The sequence below is a fragment of the Aquarana catesbeiana genome, linkage group LG02, assembly GCF_042186555.1.
Source record: "Aquarana catesbeiana isolate 2022-GZ linkage group LG02, ASM4218655v1, whole genome shotgun sequence".
Classification (NCBI taxonomy): Eukaryota; Metazoa; Chordata; class Amphibia; order Anura; family Ranidae; genus Aquarana; species Aquarana catesbeiana.
The window spans coordinates 330,261,234-330,286,576 of NC_133325.1; the positions used below are offsets into that span (position 1 = coordinate 330,261,234).

General features: G+C 39.3%; 1 protein-coding gene across 2 annotated transcripts in view; it reads right to left on the minus strand.

The window, feature by feature from the left end:
• Positions 1-25,343, minus strand: part of DMD (dystrophin) — a 3,507,873-nt gene that overhangs the window by 1,087,836 nt on the left and 2,394,694 nt on the right. For both annotated transcript variants that reach the window (XM_073614841.1, XM_073614839.1), the window contains one exon: positions 6,794-7,005. In XM_073614841.1, the coding sequence (XP_073470942.1) occupies positions 6,794-7,005 (212 nt within the window). The remainder of the gene's footprint in view (positions 1-6,793; positions 7,006-25,343) is intronic.

The window sequence follows — 25,343 nt, forward strand, 5'->3', positions numbered from 1 at the left end:
GATTTGAGTTAACATACCAGAGTTTACATTGATGCAATTGTTATGCGTTTATTCATGCACTATTTTAGGCTCACTCACAGGTATTTTATTTGGTACCTACTGTATAATAAAAATGGTATACTTGGTTGATCACTGTCATTTCATTTCTATGTATATAGAGGCAAATTGTCATGCATTGGTTATGTATTAAGTACATTTTTTCTTTGAAAGTTGCACGACACTTTTTGAATTTACAGACACTTAAGATGACACATACAATGTAACTTAAAGCAATCCGGTTGAAACGTTCACAATTTAAAGTCAATTGACCATATACCTTGATTTAAATGCCTAAAGTAAAGGACACAGTGAAGTTATTCAATACACACCTGCACTATGACAAACTTTGGGTCACTCCTTTATCCCTCAACCATGTTAGTAAGTGACATGTTACTCTTTCTCACTCTCATCTTTTGATGAAGAGCTCTGACTCAAGGCTCCATTTTGGTTCTGCAGAAATGAGCTATGTGCGGACAAAGAAATATGTTTTTGACCTTGTTGACTACTTGTAGTTTAGCCAGGTAGATCATGTAAGGAATCCTCTGCATAGACTATTCCCATAACCTTTACAGCTGTAATAGTGACCTGTTTCTAATGAGTTTTGGTGATATCTGCGTAGATGGCCGTGCAGGGGATTTATACATATTTTCTTAAGTCCCTGTAGTTATGATTGTAAACTATTAATGACCAGGTGTTGGGACATATGTTAGACTGTGGTTTACTCAGTCTATTATCAAAGCAGGGACAGTATTGAGCTTCTTTAAGTGAACTTGTGCCAGATCATGCCCACTAAATTATTTACATATTGTAAAAATCACTTTAAAATCACTTTAAAACAAACCCTCACCCATTTCTGTATCTATAAGCATTGTGAAGAAATTAATATTCAAAGTTGTTATGATTAAGCAACAGTGATGTTGTGAAACGTGTCAGCTTTCTTACCCTGCTTCTGCTGTTACATGAACTTTGACTGTCTGCTACAATAAAGGTTTATATTGGAGTGTGGCTGTCCAGATTCTTTTTCCTCACTAATATTCAAAGTTTACAACACAAGCTGTGGGTTTTCCTATGGGAATAGAATCTTGGCAGACTGCCAGCCCTCGATTGTAAATAACCAGAAGGTGTTTCTAAGCCAGTGATTCTCAACCACTGGGCAACAGCCTTCCTCCTCCCAGGCCACAGCCTGCTGTCTGCCTTGGCTGCTACTGCTGTCACACCAGGGTTAGACTGACCCACTGGAGGAGTCAACACGTGCTAATACATTTAACACTACCCCCTCCCCCCAGACTGGCACTGCTGCCGTCTGCTGTGCCTCCTATTCTTATTCCTTCAGAGTAGTGTCTCACTAATACAGGAAGTGTGTTACTGGCCAGATTACCAGGTGAAAACAGAGGGAACAAAGCCAAAGAAAAGAAAACAGATACAGCCACCACATCTAATGATTGGTAAGCTACAGTATAATACATTTTTGATTTTCTTATTTAATACCGCTTTAAAGTGGTAGTAAACCACAGCAGTTAAAAAGAAAAATCCTCAGGTAATTGCATAATGTGCTAGTATGCATTGCATACTAGCATATTATGAAATACTTACCTTAGAATGAAGCCCTCTATCGGTACGCTGTCACCGCTGACAGGGCTTCCATCTTCCCCTGCTCTTCCTTCCTTACAGGTTTGCGGGCTCCGGCTGAATGATTGGCTGGAGGCGTGATGACATCACCCTGGGCTCCAACATGGAGCTTTGAAGGTCTGGCACAATATGCCAGACCTTCAGAGCGCTTGCGATGGTGAAGTCGCAGGCTGCATTCACTGTGAATATATAGACAATGCATTTAGGAAATATTAATTTTTATTATTATAGGCTTACCTGTAGGTAAAAACCACAAAGCGGACTTTACTACCGCTTTAAGAGCGGATATGTTTACAATATTTCAATGGTTACTATAGTATTGGGAGAAAACTGTTTGATCTAAGGTCTTACAAGAAGACAAAGTGAGGGGGATTTACTAAAACTGGTGCACACAGAATCTAGTGCAGCTGTGCATAGTAACCAATCAGCTTTGAACTTGTGCTTGTTCAAATAAGCTTTCACAATAAAACCTATAAGCTGATTGGTTACTATGCACAGCTGCACCTGACTCTGTGTGCACCAGTTTTAGTAAATCTCCCCCACAGTCACACAAGGAAGTTAGATGAAAAGTGGTTCAATCGTAAAATAAGTAAGGGGTTTTCTACTGTTATAGCGTTAGGATGTGGAACACTCATCCACAGTTAGTGGTATCAGTTGGGAGTGTTGATCAGCAAATTGTTAGATGTGTTTCTTAGTGAACACAATATACACAGATATGGAAATTGATAGTGACACACACACACACACACTGGACCTATGTCTTTATTCAACTATACAAATTGTATACATGTAAATATGTAATTATGGATTTAGGACCTATGTAGATTGTAACACAGGAGCTGTTATATGTACTTTAACTAGTTACCGACCGCTTGCGGGAAGTTGGCTCCCCTCCGTGAATCGCCGTCATTGTACGTCGGGCGGTACATGGCGATTTGTGGGTGCACGCCCATTCACGAGCGCGGGAGCCAACCAGTGGGCCGGCAGACTCCGGCCACCCACTATCGCTCCAGAGACAGGCAGGATGGGGATTTGTCAGTGTAAACAAACAGATCCCTGTTCTGTTAGGGGAGGAGAGACAGATTATCTGTTCCTAGTGATTAGGAACAGCGATCTCTCTCCTCCTCCAGTCAGCTCAGTCCTCATACAGTTACCAACACATCCCAGGGAACACACTTAACTCCTTGATCGCCCCTTCCCTGCCAGTGACATTTATACAGTAATCAGTGGCTAATTTTTGCTCTGATTGCTGTATAAATATCAATGGTCCCAAAAAAGTGTCAAAAGTGTCCGATCTGTCCGCCACAATGTTGCAGTTCCACTAAAAATTGCAGGTCACCACCAATAAAAGTAAAAATAATAATAAAAATGCCATAAATCTATCCCCTAGTTTGTAGACCCTATAACTTTTGCGCAAACCAATCAATATACACTTATTGTGATTTTTATTATCAAAAATATGTAGCAGAATACATATTGGCCTAAACTGAGGAAGAAATTAGTTTTTTTACATTTTTGGAGGGATATTTATTATAGCAAAAAGTAAAAATCATTGGTTTTTTTTTCAAATTTGTCGCTCTTTTTTGTTTATAGCGCAACAAATAAAAACTGCAGAGCTGATCAAATACCACCAAAAGAAAGCTCTATATGTGGGAAAAAAAATACATACACTTTATTTGTGTACAACGTCGCACGACCGCGCAATTGTCAGTTAAATCGACGCAGTGCCGTATGGCAAAAAATGGCCTTGTCATTAAGGGGGCCGGTCCTTAAGTGGTTAAGTAAAAATCTCAATTATGGAAAATATCTAGGATAAGCTAAGTATACCTGAGAAAGTGTAATCAAGGTTGATTGCCCTATATACTGTATTCTGAATGAACTGTGAACTATTCTATTTGAAGAAACATTGCAATGCAAAAGAATCTGTTTGAATACAGTTTTATGTCACATTGATTTTTAGTTTTAACTTTTTTTATTATTCTGCTTTTCACTTTTATTCTTAGTATAAGGGAGACTGTATAATGTGTATTATTTCAGATTCTATCCAACACTAATAACAGAGTCCAAAAAGGCCAACATTCAAATTAGATATGATCTTTAAGCTTTTATTGCAGCATGTCAGATAAAAAAGGACACGACTCCTGAATAGGTACATTTGGGTTGATTTGCTAAAACGGGATAGTGAAAAATCTGGTGCAGCTCTGCACAGAAACCAGTCGGCTTCCAGTTTTTTTTGTCAAAGCTTAATTGAACAAGCTAATGTTGGAAGCTGATTGGCTACCGTGCACAGCTGCACCAGATTTTGCACTCACCAGTTTTAGTAAATCAACCCCAATCAGCACAGGCTCAGGGAGGTGGGAGTGCCAACAACGGATGGGCCATTGAAGCCTATGGGTGATGTCAGCCACGTTAGCCATTGTCAGAGTGCTCTCTCCTGTCCCCTGCAGCTGCAGCTGGCTGACACAGGTGAGAGATCACATGACCGAACTGGAGAGGCCTTAAAATAGGTAGGTATATAAATCTTTTTTTGTTTAGTTAGCATAGGTTTTAGAATGGTGGAGGGGGGAGTTTTAAGGCTAGTTAGGTGTAAGTTGGAATTTCTACTCAATCTTTAGCTTTTCCCCTACTAACTAAAAATCTAAGGGAACCCATTTTCTTTGACCACCAATGTAAGGGGCTAACTCAACCCCTGACTACCAAATAATTGTAAGAGTTACTTTGAGATAAAAAGGTTGAGAAAAGTTGCTGTATTATAGTTTTCTAAGTAAACAGAGGAACTAATAAAATAATAAACATTAAAACATTCTGCATACACTATATAGTACATATCAAAAACACAGTAATGGCTGAATGGACTGTCTTTCAGCCAGTGCTTTTTCTGCCTAAAATATGTCTTCTGGCTGATTAGCTGCTGAGTTTTAAATGATTATTGCTTTTCATAGGTGTTCTCTGCTCTGCATGACAGAGGAGAAAAAGGTGCAGTATTCCATTTGAGATATACTTTCAGAAAATCATCTTCTTTGAGTCATTCATGCAGCTGAAAACAGAAGTAACAGAAAATGCAAAAATTTTGAACAAATCTTGTATGGGCACTGCAAAACTATATCTTTCTTCTGCCTGCACCTTTTTATTGCTATAAAAAAAAAGAAAAAAAAAATGATTTTGGAGTCCCTAATAAATTCTGGAAAAGAGATTTTCGACGTTTGCAAATTAATACAATTATTATTATTATTTAAGGTACTTATATAATGCTGTCAATTTACTCAGTGCTTTACATATACATTCACATCAGTCCCTACCCTCAAGGAGCTTACAATCTAAGGTCCCTAACTCACATTTATATACTAGGGCCAATTTAGACAGAAGCCATTTGACCTACCAGCATGTCTTTGGAGTGTGGGAGGAAACCGGAGTACTCGGAGGAAACCCATGCAGGCACAGGGAGAACATGCAAACTCCAGGCAGGTAGTGTCCTGGTTGGTATTCGAACCAGCAACCCTTTTTACTGCTAGGGTGGGGGGCAACCCACTACACCACTGTGCCGCCCGTTGTATATATAATTTTTTTTTGCTAGAAAATTACTTAGAACCCCCAAACATTATATATATTTTTTTCAGACACCCTAGAGCAGGGGTGTCAAACTCAATTTCATTGTGGGCCACATCAGCATTATAATTGTCCTCAAAAGGGCCGGTTGTATCTGTAATATTAGATACAGCGCATCCCCTCCTTTTACATTAGATGTCAAGAGCCACCCCACCATCAGAAGTTGAGTCCCCTACTCTCCCTAACATCACAGTGCACCCCCTTTCCTTATGCTGCTGCTGGGAAGAAGCTGGATGCATTGCTTGAAAGCAGAAAGTAGGGGTCTGAAGGAGGACCAGAGGAGGGCTGGAGCTCTCCATCAGCTGCAGGAGAGGTGCGAGGGCCACATGAAATGGCCTGGAAGGCCAGATTCAGCCCGCGGGCCTTGAGTTTGACACCTGTGCCCTAGAGAATAAAATGGCAGTCGTTGCAATAGTTTATGCCACACCGTATTTGGGCAGCGGTCTTATAATCGCAATTTTTTTGGAAAAAAAATAAGACAACAGTAAAGTAAGCCCAATTTTTTTTATATTGTAAAAGATAATGTTATGCAGGAGTAAACTGATACCCAACATGTCATGCTTCAAAACTGCGCCTGCTCGTGGAATGACGACAAACTTTTACCTTAAAAATCTCCATAGGCGACTTTTAAAAATTTCTACAGGTTACCAGTTTTGAGTTACAGAGGAGGTCTAGGGATAGAATTATTATTATCACTCTAACAATCACGGCAATACCTCACATGTGTGGTTTGAACAGCGTTTTCATTTGTATGCGTTCGCTTCTACACGCAAGCTCGGTGGGACGGGGCGCTTTAAATTTTTTTTTTTTTTTTTTCTTATTTATTTTACTTTTTATTTTGTATTTTTGCACTGTCTTTTTAAAAAAAATGTGGGTCACTTTTATTCCTATGACAAGGAATGTAAACATCCCTTGTAATAGAAAAAAAAGAATGACAGGACCTCTTAAATGTGAAATCTGGGGTAAAAAAAGACCTCAGATCTCATATTTACACTAAAATGAAATAAAAAAATTACAAATAAATAAATGTCATTTTTTTTACAAAAAAAATTCCCCTTTAAGAGCATTGGGCAGAAGTGACGTTTGACATTGCTTCCGCCCTAAAAATGCCATCTTTCCCTCACTTGGCATCCAGGCTGTTAGGGGAACAGCTGCGATTGTCTCTGCTGCTACCGACGGCTCCGGTAAGCGGTGGAGACAACCAGAGCGTTGGGGGATGGGGGGCCCTCTCCCGCCCCTGATAAAAGTGATCTCGCGGTGAATCCACTGCTGAGACCACTTTTATCTGAAAGAGGACCGTTGGACGTTTAAAAATACCGGGGTTATGGCAGCTGGCTGCTGCCATAACAATGGTACTTAGCGTCAAAGTAGCAGCGTATAACGATGCCAGGCTGTCCTTAAGTAGTTAAGTTATCTGCTAGTTAGTTTACATGAATAATGATTAGCTATCGGCAGTACTAAAACTCTACCTGTAAAATAAACACTAATCCTAATGGTTAGAGCAAAGCATATAGCATACCTTAAGGTCAGTATTTTGCTTCCTCAGTGCTTCAACAGTATATGAGATTTCTTTCCAAGATTCAATCCTTCCTTTTGCTTTTTCTAACATCTGCTCTGCCTCATGACGAGCTTCAATCCACTGGGCAGAATCCTTAAGCATTTCCTGTAGCTGTTGTCTTCGATTTTGAAGATGACATTGTACTTCCTCCCACTGATTTTGTATTTTTTCAACTGCAAAATACAATTTTTAAAAAGTTTATATTATATACTCTGGTAAATTTAAATAGATACACTTAACCCTGAACATGTTTTCTGAATAATTTTGATGTATCTTGAGACAAAAATAGACTAAATAAAAAGGTACCGTATTCACTGAATAGACAATAACATTTTGTAATATAAAAGGGTTATATAAATCAGCATTGCAAACAGTTATTTTTGAATATCAAAATATATCACCACCAATTGATTTTTATTAATTATTCCATGGATGTGATAAAAACATTCTTAAAGGGCCCAAGTTGATAAAAATCTTTATTTTTTTTAAAAACATTTCTTTTTCAGTAAAAATGACAACTAATTTTTACAGAAAAATGAAATAAAATAATAAAGACTTTTTTGTGCATCATGGTTATGTTTTCACAATTTTATGGTAATACCATCTGACATAAAGATATACGGGACATCATCTTATTTATATTCAAATGAAATTTTCATACTGAATAAATGTTTCAATTAGTGGTGTTAAACTATAAATATTCGACATATGAATTATTCATACATTTTCCCATCCAAAGTTCTTCATTAATTTCTGTCTTAATGTATTATTTTAGAGGAATTATAATTAAACCTATACATTACACATTTATCCACACAGATTTCCCAATGTACAATGTAAAAAAAGAGTTTACTTTATCCAAGAGAGATAAAAATTGCAATCACCATACACATATAATAATTTCATAAAAGTGCCATCTACTTGTAGTCACCTCTGGGACATTTCTGTGCTATCTGTTAATATAACATACAACAGAACTGTTTAAATTATATCCCAAGCCAAAATGTCTTGCTTTGATAGAGTAGGGGAGGGTTAAAAACTACCTGTGTCCCATTAGGGAGATTTCCCTTCACTTTCTTCCCTGTAGACTTGACAGAATGAGAGCTGATATTCTTCTAATGTGAATGAAATCCCCCCTTGAACAGTTGTCATGGGAACAAGTGTCTGAATATTTCATTTCTATTTCTGTTCTGGTGGCAGCTCAAAATTTTGGATTCACTTCACATTGGTAATTAGTGACAACTGGAAAAAGTAGATCTCCCAAATTTTTTCAGTGATCGTGGGCTTAGGCTAGTCATGTCACTGGTCCTCTTCACCCTCTCTTTTTATTGTGAATGGTGGATTTGGAATGCTACAGAGAAGAGGCACCAAATAATGATATGGATCAGCTCTGTGCAGTATTCTTCTGTAAGTTCGGCAAAGCCTTGAATGAGGAGCTGCACTGGATTCCTGAACTGGTTAGTCTGCGGAAGGGGGCTAGAGAGAGAAGACTCCTGTAACCTGTTTTCTGCCAACAGCTAAAACTGAAGCCCGCTGTTAGCTGACTTCACAGAGTTGGTCCAGGCTGGGGAAAGATCGTGACCATATGGTCGGGATTCACCCAGAAGCCTGGCCTGGCACCTGGCTCAGACTCAAAGCAAGCCATATTTTGTCCCAAAGTTTATGTGTCTATAAGACTTTCACTTGTTCCACAGTAATATAGGTTTATTTTATGGATACCAGGACTGCAGCAAGGCCTCATTCACACGAGGCGGACTCCGTTTCCATGGAGCCCGCCTCGGACTGCCAGCTTAGCGGGAGATCAGTCCATTGATCTCCGCTGAGCCGGCGGATGACAGGTCCCTCTCTGCTCACTGAGCGGGAAGGGGCTTGTCAGGCCCCGCTGCTGCCTAAGGAGGGATTGGATGAAAACGGACAGCATGTCTGTTTTCGTCAGATCTCACCCGATTCGATCCGCCAGCAATGGATCTGGATGTAGGGCCATCCGTCTGCTTTTAGCAGATCGGACGGGGTCAGATGTCAGCGGACATGTCTCCACTGACATCCGTCACTCCATAGGCTAACATGGAGTGCCCGTTCAGGTCCGCCGTCAAAACTGACAGGCGGACCTGAACGGTCTGATCGTGTGAAAGGGGCCTTAAGCAATATACTGTATAGTGCAGGTAGGGTCAAACTCTATTTTATTGTACCTATATGCAATAATTTTTCCTTTTCAACATATCCCCGGGCTCTAATCTGTCTAAATCATAGGGTAAAGGTGGGTCACTGCAAACCATAACATGTGAAGTGGCTATCAACTTATTGCCTATGCACATTTTTGGCCATATCCCACTGTTTGTTGTTTATTTTTTAGTGCACCTCATGTTTCTTTTCAAACCATTTAAGGTATCCCTCCTAATTACTTTAAAATGTTGGAAACTATGGTGTGGTAAAACAGAGCAAATTGTATATACTTTCTCAAAAGCTGTGCTGATGTAATGATTATTTACTGGTCAGATATAACAGATACAGATACAACTACCTAGCCTCTACTAGGGATGGACTTCAGGTTCAGGTTGATGGAGAGTTTGAGATGTAGCTGTCTGAGGGTTGCCTAAAGGGCAAACTAAATGGCCAGATTTGGCCTGTTCACCTGCACCAAATCTATGTCTACTACTGCAGTCAGAAGTCATTCATTTAGTGGTGGTATCACTACCTCCACAAAATGAATGCTTTCCTGCCCATAAGCTTATAGCAAAAAGCTAGTGGGGATCCTGGGCAATATCCTTGATGATACATGGTCACAGAAATATATAGTCAGTGACGTCACTCCCCTGGCTGGTTTGTTCAGAAGCCCTGGGAAATGTAATTTGCGGTGAGAGTGCCTAGGATTATGAGCATGGTTCAATGGTTTTGTTGCAGGGGCTCATCGGGCATCATTCATCAAGATTAATAATTGATTTATATCACTGTAATATGTGATTGGCAATGGATTTACACTATGTGGCTTGTTATTTTTTTTTTTCAGAAAAATACTTTGTTATCAGTGTCTGTGTATTTATTTATATTGTACATTTTTTTGGCCTTTGTCCTCCCCACCAACATGTAGGCAGATGCTTTGCTTGCCAGGGTGGTGTCCCTATGGCAAAGTACCTAAAGTACCCTCCCAAAGTTGAGAGCATGTGGCCTGATATGGGCCACAATGTGCTTTGCTAGGGCACCCCTATCAAGGTATTCCCCATATGTTGAGGGCATTTAGCCTGGTATGGTTCAGGGGTCACACATTCGTTGCCCCCCTTTTCTTGCTTAATGCCCAGATTAAGGTCTGGTAAGGATTATGGGAGTGACTGCATGCCGATTTTTGTGGGACTCTCGCTTAAATTCTATACCAGACCCTTATCAAAGGTAACCCATATTATACTCTCATCAAGGAAAAGGTCTAATGTGGATATTGAGGATAATTCCAACCATTTTGTTTACAAACAGAATGAAACAGCTAGGAAATGCCATTTAGTTACAATGTTTTCTTTTTCATTCTACAGATTACTTTTGCTATAGTACATGGTACAGGTGAGTGGTGCTTTGCAATCCTGTACAAGTGAGTGGAACTATGTTGTTTTAAAGATTTATTTTTAATACAATGGATTTATGCTATGTGGACTCCCCTTCTGTCATTTTGCATGACTTCTGAGGTGTAAGAATTGGATGCACAGAGGTTGAAGGAGAGTGCTGGAGGAGTGGATCAGTAGAGGAGAGGAGGCACTGCCTTATTCCTGCAAAGACCCAGGAGGGTAATATCCACAAGCATGTGGAGACTTTGTAGCTGAAAAGCACACAGCTAAAGATATCTTGTGATTGTTATAAAGCACACAGTGTTGCATGAAGCATGGAAAATGTATAGAAGCTGCACAGAGGCACTTTGTATATGCACATAGGAGCTGCACTGAAGTAGTTTGTATATGGAGCACCATATGAAGACTATTTGAAGCACTTTAATATAAATGTTTTTTTTTGGAAGTGGTGCACGGATGAACATTATTTTTTGAACTTATAGTAGCAGTATTATAAGTCGGTTCACCATATATGTACATAGTATATGTATATATTTTTTTGTAAAATTTGTTTATTGCACTTTATTGATTCATAAATGAAGTAAGTGGATTGTTATCTTAGGACACCACTGTGAATAGAGTAGAGTATTGAGAACAAGGACTAGTGTGTGGGCGCTTGGTGAACAGCAACGGTCCAGACAGTAAGCAGATTATTTAAAGTGATAGTGCTGTGGAACAAAAATATAGACATACTGTATATAGTGCCATCAATTTATGCAGCACTTTACATATACAGTTTATTGTACATTTACATCATGGCCAGTAGAGCACACATGACTCAAATAGTGCACCCAAGGCTCTGCCTAAGCCTAAATGGACCATTTGCTAGAAGGGGGGCCTACATACTACTAGGAATAGGCCTTTCAACTATAAAAAAATATGAATGTTTAGTGGGACGTCTGCGGCACACCAAACATTGAAGACATGACCCCTATAAACAGCCTCTTTATGTTCTTTTCTCTGTCTAAAATCTCCTGAAAGTAAAGTGTAGCCAAAACATTTTTTATATTTGGATAGTGTAGGGAAGGATAAGAACCACTGTAAAGCTACATTTCTGGAGTTCTGTAGGAGAAGGTTTCCCTCATTTTCTGTTCTGGGGACAAACTTTTATTAGACAGGAAGCAAGACAAACTCTGCAAGCAAGAACAGACAGCAATAAAAAGCTGACAGGGTTTCTAGCATTCCCATTTGAACTAGAAAAAAAAAACATACTTCTGTCTGTGGGTAGCTGTTCACCTTCTGTCTGATGAAAAGGTTGTCCGCTGGAGAGGAAGTGGAGGGAAATATCTTCCACAAAGCACCTGACAGCATAAAAACCTGACAAAGGTTCTAATACTTCCTTGCTCTATCCAAAACTAAAAATAAAAATTTTCGTTTTAAGCTTTAATTCTTTTTTCTCCTGTTAAGCCATTACACATAATAAGTAGGCTTTGATAATTACATATTTTTTTTCTGTTGCATCAAAGCGCACAACAGCTTAAAAAAATGTAACTTTGCTGGAAGCTAAACAAAGCAGGCACTCTCTCAATGGTTTATGTTATAAAGCTTTTTGTGCATTTTGGAATTGTGTAATTAGGCTTTAATTGTGCTATTCCTCAACCACCTTTACTTTTACATCACATCCCCTTAATGTATGCTTGCTACTATACCTGTACTAGCAATTTATGTTAGGCTAGCTGGTTGTATTTGTATTATGAAGAACTAAAGGTAAATTATAAATGGGACAGAGAAAATAAAGGCTAATTCCTAACTTTCACTTAACTCTTAAGTCTCCTAGCTGTGCCAAAATAACACTCAAACACAGGGTCGTCTTTAATATTGATTGGACCCTGGGCAAACATTTTCTTGCGACAGCCCCACCCCCCCTCTTTTCCATGCAATTTCGCTCTCCACCTACTCTGAAGTATCAAATAAATAGCAGCTAGAATGAAAATCAGTTTACTGAATTAGATCAGGCAGCGATTGCAATTGGTTGCCAGAGGTTACAGTGTATCATTACTGCTTACTGACTGGCTGCTAGAGGTTACAGCACACATTGTGGCTCGCTGATTTACACCAACCACCAGTGTAAGGGGGAATATATAATGACCTCCAAGTAAAGGAGAATTTACACTGACAATCATTGTCGAGGAGATTTGTACTGACCACCAATGTAAGGTGACACTTCTACACCAACCACCAATGTTAGGGGGAATTTACTCTGACCACCAGTGTAAGGACAATTCTGCAGTTGCCGCCAATGTAAAGGGAAATGTACACTAATCACCAATGTAATGAAGAATTTACACTGACAACCAAGGTAATGGGAGATTTTACATCAACAACCAATAAAGAGGGATTTAAACACTGGCCACCAATGTAAGGGGGGGATTTACAGTCCCACCAATTTAAACATGGCTTCTACATGAACCACCAATGTAAGGAAGGATTTGAAACTGACCACAAATGCAAGTTTGGATTTTTTTACCGATTTACCAATACAAAGAGGAGTTTCTACATTGGCCACCAATGTAATGGGAATTTACACTGACCACTTGTCAGGACTGTGCTCAGCCGTTCCTTCTCTGAGCTGGCCGCACAGCTGTCATTTAAAATTGCCAGCTCCTATCTCTCCACAGTGACTCACCTGTTGATGATATCCTGCTCGTCAGTCCTGCCTACTTAAGCCATCCAGCCCGGATGATCTCTGCCTTCGCCTTGGTCACATCTCTAGAGACGCTCTCCTGTGTTCCTGTTAAAGACTTGCTTGGCTGACATTCCTTCTGGCTCCAGATCCTGCTTGCTGTTCTACTATGCTCAACTCTGGCTCCCTGACCTTTTGGCTTGTCTGACTATCCGTTCTGGTTCCTGAACCCTGGCTATGTTTTGACTACGTTTACTATGTTTACCTTTTTTTATTATTATTAAACAAGTGAGATTTAACTGTACTTCTTTCTCAGTCTGATTCATGGTTTCTGACACCACTAATGTAATTGGGGTTTACACTGGCCACCAATGTAGGAGGCAATTTGCTTACCTTTGCAAAACAGGCTGATGTTAGGCTAAATGACCACAGTTGTAGGCAGGACTTTCAAGCATGTCCCTTTACCGCCCCAGTGGGCAGCATTCAGCAGAAATGATGGTGGGTATGACCCCAGGGGGGTATGATATACATATGACAGCCTCCTCTATTTACGTATCAATTGCATCGGTCCACGGCTATGTACATATTAATGCCGCCGCTATTTACATATCATTGCAGGTTTTTTACATGTAAAAAACAGGAGGGTCTGTAGGTGAGTCATCTGCACATGGCAATAGGGCAGAGCTGGGCAGCATTGATAACAGAACTTCACACTGAGATATCGGGACACAGCATGGGAATAAAACTTCAAGGGACAAGGGAATTTAAACTGGGATCGTTGGCAAGTATGAGGCAGCTGCTTTGGGCCTCACAACAATGAATGGGCCCAGGGCAGCTGCCTCTTTTGCCCTGCCATAAAGATGGGTAGAAGACGTTAATCATATTCACAAGCTAGACCCCTAACCCTAACCAATCTAGCAATTCTTGGAGCACTTCACTGCTAGAACCTGCAGATAGCTTAAAAAAGTAGTACTACAGTTGTTCCTTTTTCATTGGTCATCCACAGCTCTAAAGTAGATATGAAAGAAGTGTGATATTAGGGAAGACCTTAAAATAAAATGTAACGTCTGCTCATACTACCCAGACCCACTCCCCCTTCACAAAATACCTACTGTTAGTAGGTGTAAAACATACCTGTAAAAAAAAAATAGATTTATACCTAATTAACCCTAGCCTTCCACAATGCTGAACGTCATCATCCTTACAAGATTCTTCATGAATGCAGAGCAGGTTAAAAAAATATGAGAAAACACTCCCGTCAATTTCAAGAGTGTCTTCTAACAAGATTCTGGCTGCTCTGTATTCTCACAGGAAGGATCTCACAGGATGAAGTGTAACATCATCCTAGCTTAGGCACCGTGGGCAGAAGACATGGTTAAGTTAATTAAACTTTTCTTTCTTTACAGGTACATTTTACAAATAGTAATAACATATGAGTTATGAAGGGGGAGGGGGTCCACACAGTGTATTTGGATTTTGCAGATTATTATAAGGTCTGCATTAAAGGAATTATGCTTTGAGGGATATTCCCTGAACTTTTTTATTTTCATTATGAAATGTTTATGCAACTTTACAGAAGGGTTCTCAGTCAAATGAAGATCTTCTGGTTAATAGATTGTTAGACTTTTTTAAGTACCATTATACACTGCCCTTCAAAAAAAAATCGCATTGTTTGATATTCATTTTGCTAACTAGCTTCTAGAACGCTTATTTGAATAAATGTTGATCTTGATAAACAGCAAGAGGACATCTCTAAACAACTTATATTTCAGTGAACAATAGCTCATGTTATTGCTTGAATCCCTCCTGCTGTAGAGAAACACATTGCTTTGAAGATTGGTGTCAAGTTGTTCTGCATAGACGAATGCCATTAAGGAAAATTTTGAAACTCATTACTCTGTTATTGAAGACACATTATTCTAATTGAATGCACTCAGTACAGCAGACATGCAAACTGGGCACCCACCCACTATTCCTGAATATTTTTTATTCTGCAAGGATGTCTTTGGATGCTTGATGGTCTACTGAGCCTGTGTATTGACCTGTCTAGTTCTGTTGCATTTGTCACATATCACACTTAAATTACTGGACATAACTCAAAAGTTAGAAAATAAAGCATTGGTTACTTATCCTTACTTTGAAGGTGCTTTAAGTGAAAATTTACATATTGTGATATCTAATACAAAAATAATGTTAGGAAATGTCTTCACTAAGAAATATTTTTATATGTATATACACATGGTATACACATGGTTTAAGTCCTCTAAGTGTGTAAAATTTGGTATATTTTACATAATAATATTTAGTGAACATTTATGTTTTTCTCATACCTAAGCATACGCTTTGATTTTCTAATAGTGACGAGTAAATCAGTTCACTCAAACAGGGATGTTTGACTTTGATTGGGTAGGTTTTGCTGAATGCAAAACTTAGCTAACTTTTTATAGTTTGTGCAATTTGCATCTCCACCTGTGCAGTTGTTTATCTCTTAGTGGGATCTCTTATGGACTTGTAGTCCCTTTAAACCCCTCTCTTGCCTTTATCTCTTTTCATTAGTCATTTAGGAGCCATTGTAATCAGTATTTCCAACCATCTATATAAAAGTATAACAAAAGCAGAGCAATTTCAATTTGTACAGCACGCCTGTGCCCATGCTATGAACATTAAAGTATTTACATATACCTAACAAGCAATAGAAGACCCTTCAAATAAAACACTTCTGCTCTCTCATTCTGCTTGTACTATGATGAAATTTGTTCTCAAAAGTGCACAAGCCTCCCAACAAAGACTCCAAAGTTGGGTTTCAGTTGGTTCCTAATATTTTATAAAAATTTGCAGTGTGTTTATACTGATGTTGTATGAGTTATGGGGAAGAGTGGGTCTGCTATCAATCCTTATCATAATAAAGAGCAACATTTTCTAATTACATTGCTAGGAGGAAATGTCTGTGACAAGCTACACAGACTTCCCACATTTCAGTAATCTGCATTAGCACACATTTGGCAAAACGTGTGAAGGATAATGGTCACATGCTCATAGTGACCCTATTGAGCATAATTTTAATTTAGAGATGGAAAAAGAAGATACTTGAAACCTTCACCAAAAAACGGATAAATGTATAAATGGTAAATGTATAATTGTTGCCACAGGGGGGCCCAATCAGTGGATCCGGGGGACGTGATATCCGCTGGAACCCATCGATCGTACCCAGAGAGGTAGACAAGGCACACCGCCATTCTGTCAAGCATGGACACTGTGATCTTGTGTTCCTGCTAATCAGAAACACGGATCACTGTGTCCATGCAGTAAGCCTATCCCCGCACAGTAAGAAAGCACAAACAGGGAACACAGTTAATCCCTTGATCGCCCCACAGGTTAACCCCTTCCCTGCCAGTGTCATTTATACAGTGTCAGTGCATAATTTTAGCACTGATCACTGTCAGTTAGGTGTCCAATCTGTCCGCTGCAATGTCGCAATTCCTGCTAAAAATCGCTGACCGCTGCCATTACTAGTAAAAAGAATCTATCCCCTATTTTTTAGCCACTATAACCTTTGCGCAAACCAATACATATTTGCTTATGGGGATTTTTTTACCAAAAATATGTAGCAGAATACATATTGGCCTAAATTGATGAAGACATTTGATTTTTAAAAATTGTTTATTGGATGTGTTTTATAGCAGACAGAAAATGTTTTTTTTTCAAAATTGTCGGTCTTTTTTAGTTTCTAGCGCAAAAAATAAAAAACGCAGAGGTGATCAAATACCACTAAAAGAAGGCTCTATTTGTGGGGAAAAAAGGACATCAATTTTATTTGGGTACAATTGTCAGTTAAAGCAGTGCCATATCGCAAAAAAAGGCCTGGTCATTAATGCGGGTAAAACCTTCCGGTCCTTAAGTAGTTAATTAACTCAAAATAATCATTAGAGGTTGTCATCATTATCAAAGAATAATTACAATAAATACCTATAGAAATTATGGAAAATCCTAAAGTACCCTTATGCCCCGTACACACGGTCGGATTTTCCGACGGAAAATGTGTGATAGGACCTTGTTGTAGGAAATTCCGACCGTGTGTAAGCTCAATCACACATTTTCCATTGGATTTTCCGACACACAAAGTTTGAGAGCAGGATATAAAATTTTCCGACAACAAAATCCGTTGTCGGAAATTCCGATCGTGTGTACACAAATCCGACGCACAAAGTGCCACGCATGCTCAGAATAAATAAAGAGATGAAAGCTATTGGCCACTGCCCCGTTTATAGTCCCAACATACGTGTTTTACGTCACCACGTTCAGAACGATCGGATTTTCCGACAACTTTGTGTGACCGTGTGTATGCAAGACAAGTTTGAGCCAACATCCGTCGGAAAAAATCCTAGCATTTTGTTGTCGGAATGTCCGAACAAAGTCCGACCGTGTGTACGGGGCATTACAGGGAAAATAGTAATGGTACTGGTGAAGTTCACCACTTTTCCTAGATTGTAAGCTCTAATGAGCAGGGCCCTCTAATTCCTTTTGTATTGAATTGTATTGTAATTGTTCTGTCTGCCCTACTGTTGTAAAGTGCTACGCAAACTGTCAATGCTATATAAATACTGTATAATAATATAATAATAGCTGAGAACCCTGTAGATTTTTGCCACAAATTTCAGCTAAGCAACAATTTTACTGGGTCTCCAAGTTGACAAAAGTTCCCTCTGGCACAATGTCAGCATTCCTATTCCAGTCACCCAGAAGCCATAGTGGTGAGGCGGCACTACAAAAGAGGGCAGAGCCATAAGGAGATGCCAAATGTTTTCTTTCGTCCTCCAACAAATATCTGTAGCAACTGAGGACATGTATGGCCATAGGAATGTGAAAACTACAACCTACTAGAGGCCTGAAGCAAAGGGTAAAGATGGGTGGAACATGAGCTATATTTATAGTCACTGTTATTTTCATTGCCAGAGTATTATGATTATTGCCATTTGTAATTCACATGTTGTACAATTGCCCATTTGTTGCACATGTTGTACACTGTCAGAATTGACAGCTTTAGTCTACATGTTTACAAGTCATCAGTGTTTGTTTATAGGAGCATATTATTATTAATATACCTACTATAGGAGCAAATTATTATTATATAGCCCACTGTAGGACTGTTACTATCAATCCACCCCTCTAGAGACTGCAAGATTTTATACATGTGTGCTTTTGACACCAGGAATCTGGCACATCATCATTATTGCCAGTTTCTCACAGGGGGTATATACGTTCCTAGGCATTGACCTCTATGATAAATCCTCAAGATTTAACAATCAACTTTTGTAAAATGGGAGATCTATTATTTGTGCTCTTTATCCCGAAGAAGGTGTGGACTCAAAAAAATAAAATTTTAACAGCAAGAGCAAAGGCTGAAACTTCTGACAATGTTTTTAATACTGTTTATGCCCTCCCATCCTGGTTAATGTATTGTACAGACTTCATCAGGATAGGAATTTCTCAAAAAAATTAAAGCTGCAGACAGGCAGACATGAAGACACAAATTCATGTAAATTTGTATTCATTAATACATCATTAAATACATTTTTTTCAAATGCAAGTGCCATTATTTGACCTTGTATCAGCCTCTTGTAGCCCACTATACAGCACAGTCCAGACTGGGGGAGAGAAAAGCAGCACAAGGAGCAATCAGTTGTCCTACAGTGCAAGGAGCATGCTGATAGGAGGAAAGAAAAGACTGGAGAAGAGATGAACGGATCAGTCTGCTACTTTTACTTTCACTGCCCAGTCACAGACTGGGAGATCTTTAAATGTTACTTAAAGTGGTAAACCCAAAAAAAAACAAACAAAAAAAAACAGCAAGACAAAGGCATAATGAGCTCCCGGAGTTACTTCCGAGTATCTCGGGCTCTGGCGTTGTGATTGGCCGGAGCCGTGATGACGTCACTCCCGCACATGCTCACGGGAGCCGCCAGTAATGGCACAGTCTAACTGAAGCAAAGGCAGGTACGTGCAGTTTGTTTCAGTGTGCATGTGCCAATGACGTAAGCACATGCAAATATAGGGGATATCTCCTAAACCATTCAGGTTTAGGAGATATCCAGGGTAGCTACAGGTAAGCCTTATTATAGGCTTACCTGTAGCAAAAAGTGTGTTGTAAGGGTTTACAACCACTTTAACTGCAACAGAGAAAATGGTCTTCTGTCTTTTCAGCCAGGGTTGCTGTGTGGGAAATTTGTGTGAATCTCAGAACCAATACCTGCATTTCATATGTAAATTTGGCTACAAGCCTGGAGATCTGCTTTAACACTTCCCCCACTCTATCAACAATTAAAAGTGAAAATATTTAGCTAGAGTTAGGCCTTAGACCTTGTTCACGCAGGTATATTATAGCATTGGCCCATGAGAGGATAGTGTTTGCCCACGCAAGAAGGCACAGGTGTACACTTTTGTGAATGAGGCCTAGGACTTGTCTCTTTTGACAGAATTGTTTGGTAATGCTTACCATAGCATACACAGCTCAGACATGTTTACCTGAACAGTTATATAAATGAATTAAATAATTATGGGAATGTAGACAGGCATTGTTTTCCCATGTTTGATGTGTGTTAGAAAAGAACATCAAACACAGGTCATAACATTTCCATTTACCTCAATGGTGTAGTGTGGATGACCGTTCTGAAGCTGCATTTGACCTGCTATGTGTTGCATTTCTTTGGGTACAGCATGTATTTTTCATATGTATTTACATTACAGGCAAGAGAGTTCAACTGTAGCCTTTTGCTGTGTTTTGCCTTCAAACTCATACATCAGAGCTACACTAAGTTCAGCTGCAAAAAGGATTATCTGACACAAAGCCTATCTACACCGGCCCTTAGAGCTAGTTTACACTTGCTTCAAAACATGACTTCGGACACGCTTTGTTAAAGCTCTCTAAACGCCAGTCAAAGCCCCTGTCATGAAATAAAATGGTTAGCTTACAATCCTATTTAAACCTTGCTTTTGCTTGGTGCTTCGATGAGCCTTTGGTGGGGCTTTGGTGGGGCTTCGGTGGGGCTTCGGTGGGGCTTCGGTGGGGCTTCGTGGGGCTTTGATGAGGCTTCGGTGGGGCTTTGGTGGGGCTTCAGTGGGGCTTCAAGCGAGCTTTGTCATAGACTTCTATGGAGGCTTTGAAGATGCTTTGAAGTACCACTAAAGCTACATGGGGTATAATTTTTGAAGAGAAGCCGAAGCAAAGCAAAACAAAAACAGTGTTGAACCCGAAGAAAGTGTAAATGAGCCCTTACTGTTTAAATGGTGTCAATTTCTTCTCTATTATGACTGTATAAATGAGGGAACAAAAATTAGATGTCATGGCAAAATAATTTTGACTGCTGATGCAGATACTGCTGGTCAGGAATCCTAATCCAGCAATCAACTTCCCTGCACAGATTAAAACAGAAAAGCCTTCTTTTGAGTCCAATCAAGGTTCTCATTTTTAACTGAAACCCTGATGAAGGGGGAGTTCCTTTGACCCCCAAAACATGTTGGCTGTCATTTAACACAACATCAATAAATGAATTTGGACTCTTATTTTTTGGTCTGGCACTCCTTCCATATATGCACACCCTTTGTTTATATGGCTGGGGATTTCCAACTAGTAAATAAATGGGGCCAAGTGAAGTCACTGGTTGTTAAGGATGTCCTTAGCAGCCATTGACAGATAGGAAGCTGTCATAGATATTAAAGTAGAAATACTGATACTATATATGATGTTTGGCTCCCTCCAAATGGGCTAAAAGCCCAGGTTTCAACAAATGCCCAAATAGCCAAAGTATAATCCGAACTTGTGTTCAGACTGGAACTTGAGCTCATCCTTTCTGAAGATGACAACAGCCAGCTTATTAATGGGATCTCCTGCACATAGTGTATCTTATGTACTTTACATAGCCTCCAACCTATGGCTTCTCTATGTGGGCAAAGAGGATAGAAAACACAAATGTATTTTTTGATAGTGCACATATGTACTGTATGTAAATATCCATGCATCAAGGTGTATTCCAAATGTATAAACTGTTCATCACTCATGACATCAGTGCACTCCAGCGCAAATCTGTTTATACAATAAAGTGTAATGTTTTATTTTAAAAACATGTTTACCACTCAATAAAATACCAGGAAGTTGTACCTTTCCAGACACATTATATGATTAGCTGATATTCCTGCAGAATGGATAAGAGTTTTGTGAGGGGAGAAAAGTTGGGAAGGTTTGGCCAATAGTTAAGTATCAGAACATAAAAGTTGCTCATTGGAGTTCTCTGTTATTAAAGCAAATAGGATTTTGAGCATACATCTTTACAGTGGTAACATTTTATAACATCTAGTTGTCATCTGCTTTGCTTTGGATAATTATTCCTATTTTTCTTTCTATTTTACCCACAAATTTAACATTATAGCTGATAGTGTAACAGCCAGAACAGAATAAAATCAGTAGCAAATCACAGCTTTCATTTTTTGCTAAACCACAATTACAAGGCACATATACTTTACTAGTACACTAGCACTAGTCACATATAAAGCTACATTTTTAGTGAACAGTCCCAGAATTTAAAATTGAAAGCCCATTTAAATGGTTTGCCATATAACCAGTATTGCATAACTGTTTCCGACATGCTCTTAACTACTCATAGAAACATATTCAGCCCATACATCTGGAGACTATCTAATTCATTATAATTAATTTGACTTTTTCATTGTGTTTTATGAAGCATTTTAATAGCACATATTGAGATATTTTTACCAAATGTGTTGTTCTTTATAGCCACGTAACCCCAAAAGCATTGTCATATAAGTTTTCTGAAACACGCTAATACATCACTTTAAAATTTACTATATTCTGTATGATAAGAAACAATAACCGTGCAACAAATATAATTCTCAGGTTTTGAGAGGCAATATAACAGAGTTACTATGGTATCATTTGACTGCTAAAACAACTGTCAGTTTAATGATGTAGCTGCAAAAACGACACAGTTATAGCGCACCATTTAATAGCCTCAGCACTCCGATGACCATAAAACTGACATTTGTTCTGTTTTGCTGTCATTTTACCTATTGCAAGATATGGTGGAGATGGCTTTAACTGCACACAGCAGCACTTTACATTTTGCAGACATGAAGTAGATAGAAGAAATGGCTCAGGAGATGGTGATCAAAAAACTGTTATACTTATTTAAAGCATCCTCAAATAAAAACAGGTACCAAATCTAATGTTCTGACAGAATTGCTAAAGATGCTATGTAAAACAATAAAGACAGAAAGTTGTCAAAATGAATTTTGAAATATATTTTGGTGGGAAAAAGCAGGAAAATGCACACTGTTAGACACAAAGTTAACCAAAGCAGAGAAATAAATAGTGTGCTGCAATGTAATAACATAAGCACTAAAGTCTCTTCAAACAGTGGAGTTGATTTATATCCTTTTTATGGGGAGATCTGGGGTCAAAAAGTCCCCAAGTCTCTCCTTTACCTTTAAAAGCAAAAGATCAAAAAAAATCTGTTTTTGATCTTTTGCTTAAAAATAAAAAAAAGTTTAATTCCACCCTGGTCTGGTCCTCCAAGGTCATAGAGGCGATCAAAGATGATCTAGTCTTTTATCACCTTTGTGACAAGCCGGCCGCACTATCGGATCATTTCTTGGACACGCTGGTAAAAACGGTAAGCCCGTGAGACAATGGCAAGCAGCAGGAGGAGGGGGGGCTGCCGCTTTTGAACACGTCCCAGTGGCTCATGAGCCACTTGGACTGTTTTCATGAGAAAGCCAACCGCCGGCTGAAAAAATAAATACTGGGTTATGGTTGATAGCTTTGAGCCATAACCCAGTAAACCGCTTGCAAACTGCAATGTACATATATTCATATTGTGATCAGCAAGTTGCTAACCAGCCTACCATTGGACTATATTGTTAAAGGGTAAGGTCACCTTTGTACACTTTTTTTTCTCTAAATTTCCAGCTCTACGCACCAATATAGCATTTGTGTACTTTTTTTGCAAAAATATCAAAGCTTTCCATTAAATCTATATTCACTTACTCTTTTTGTCCTAATCCATGTTTCCAGACGTTTCCATTAGTAATGTCTTCTTCCTGGGCAGACTGTAGGTCATGACACAGGAAGGAGTTGACCAGCTTAACTCCTTAGCACCCTCCCATTCCCAGCTGCATGTTTTTTAAATGAAATGCAATCAATCTGTGATCACCCTTCTCACTAAATACACAATCAGATTGCATAGTGTATGGCCATCTTTATACAAGTACATAGGAGGGAGTGGACAAAAACACTCAGCTGTCAAGCCCCATTCACAACTTCAATTCCCCGATCTCCAATTCCCACGTGTGTTTTTTTTTTTTTTTAGCGAGGGGGGAGGAGTTTTTACTCATCACACATAGGGCAGCCCATCCACCTCAATGGGCTGCCCTACACACAGCAATCACCCCAAAGAAGCCTCAAAACTATTTTTTAGAGTGGAGCTTGGTGCGTTTTTACTGTGATTTTTGTTGCAGCGCATTTCTAAAAATGCACAGATGTAAATGGAGCCTCTTTGTTCTTGTGTTATGGCACCAATTTCACTTTCAGGGCCCATTCACATCTGGCATAGTGGGAGTGCACATTTGTGTCTTGTTTTTCCTGTGATACGCATAGGGCAGCCTGTTGATTTCAATTGGCTGCACTACATGTGGTTAATAGGACATTTTGTGGGTTGTGTGTTTTTTACTGTGCATTTTGCAGCTATTGCATTTTTTCACATGTCAAAATGTGTGTTTGCTTCTGTGTTTGGTGTGCCATTAACAGTTAATGGAACTGAAAGCGCAACTAGTAATTTTAGGTGCATAAACATGACCATACACTATACAATCTGATTGTATATTGTGTATTTAGTGAGAAAGGTGATCACGGATTGATTGAATTTCATTTAAAAAAAAGTGCACCTGGGAATGGGAGGGTGGATGATGCAGGGTGTGTGCTAATGAGATCAGCTGGTCAACTCCTTCCTGTGTCAGGACCTAAAGTCTGATCAGGAAGAAGACATTACTAATGGAAACATCTAGAAAAGTGGATTAGGACAAGAAAAGTCAATGACTGTAGCTTTAATGGAAAGCTTTGATATTTTTGCAAAAAAGTACATGAATTCTATATTGGTGCATAGGGGAGCTGGAATTTAGAAAAAATAAAGTGTTCAAAGGTGAACTTACCCTTTAACCACTAGCTGACCAGCCACTGCAGTTATACTGTGGCAGGTTGGCTCGGCTGGGCAAATTGGCGTAGCTGTACGTCGCTCCTTTAAGACATGACAGCAGGCGCATGCGCACCCAGCACGTGTCCCTGGTCCTGATGCGCGTGTCCAGCAGGTGCGATGACTGCTGGGCACCAGCAATCTCTTGTGACAGAGCGAGAACCGGGAACTCTGTTTATAAACACACAAATCCCAGTTCTCTCCGGGGAGAGGAGACAGATCGTGTGTTTATACCAAGTATGAACACCGATCTCTCTCATCCCCTACTCAGTCCCACCACCCTACAGTTAGAACTCACCCAGGGAACACAGTTATCCCCTTGATTGCCCCCTAGTGTTAACCCCTTCCCTGCCAGTGACATTTATACAGTAATCAGTGGCTTCTTTTTAGCTCTGAGCACTGTATAAATGCCAATGGTCCCAAAATAGTGTCAAAAGTGTCCGAGCTGACTGCCGCAATATCGCAGTCCCGATAAAAATCACAGACAGCCGCCATTACTAGTAAAAAAAAATAATAATAAAAATGACATAAATCTATCCCCTATTTTGTAGACGCTATAACTTTTGCGCAAACCAATCAATATACTCTTATTGCGATTTTTTTACCAAAAATATGTAGAAGAATACATATCAACCTAAACTGAGGAATAATGTGTTTGGGTACAACGTCGCATGACCGCGCAATTATAAGTTAAAACAACGCAGTGCCAAATCGCAAAAAATGGCCTGGTCAGGAAGGGGGCAAATCCTTCCGGGGCTGAAGTGGTTAAATAAGCCCTGTAGTGTCTTAAATCTTTATTTACATCAACTATATGTCTTTGAAGGTGTTAATTTATCCAGGTAATAGCATAGCTAGCACATTCAAGTGGACTTTTTCTCATTTTTGAAGAGGTAGCACTCATTCAAGTAACTTTCTCACTTCTAATGAATCTCAGGAACATATTGCAGTGTTAATGCAGTAGTTATATGGGTAACCCAGTCACCTAAATCCAATTACCATGGAATGCGTCAAGATTAATGCTGATTGTCCAAGAACATGAC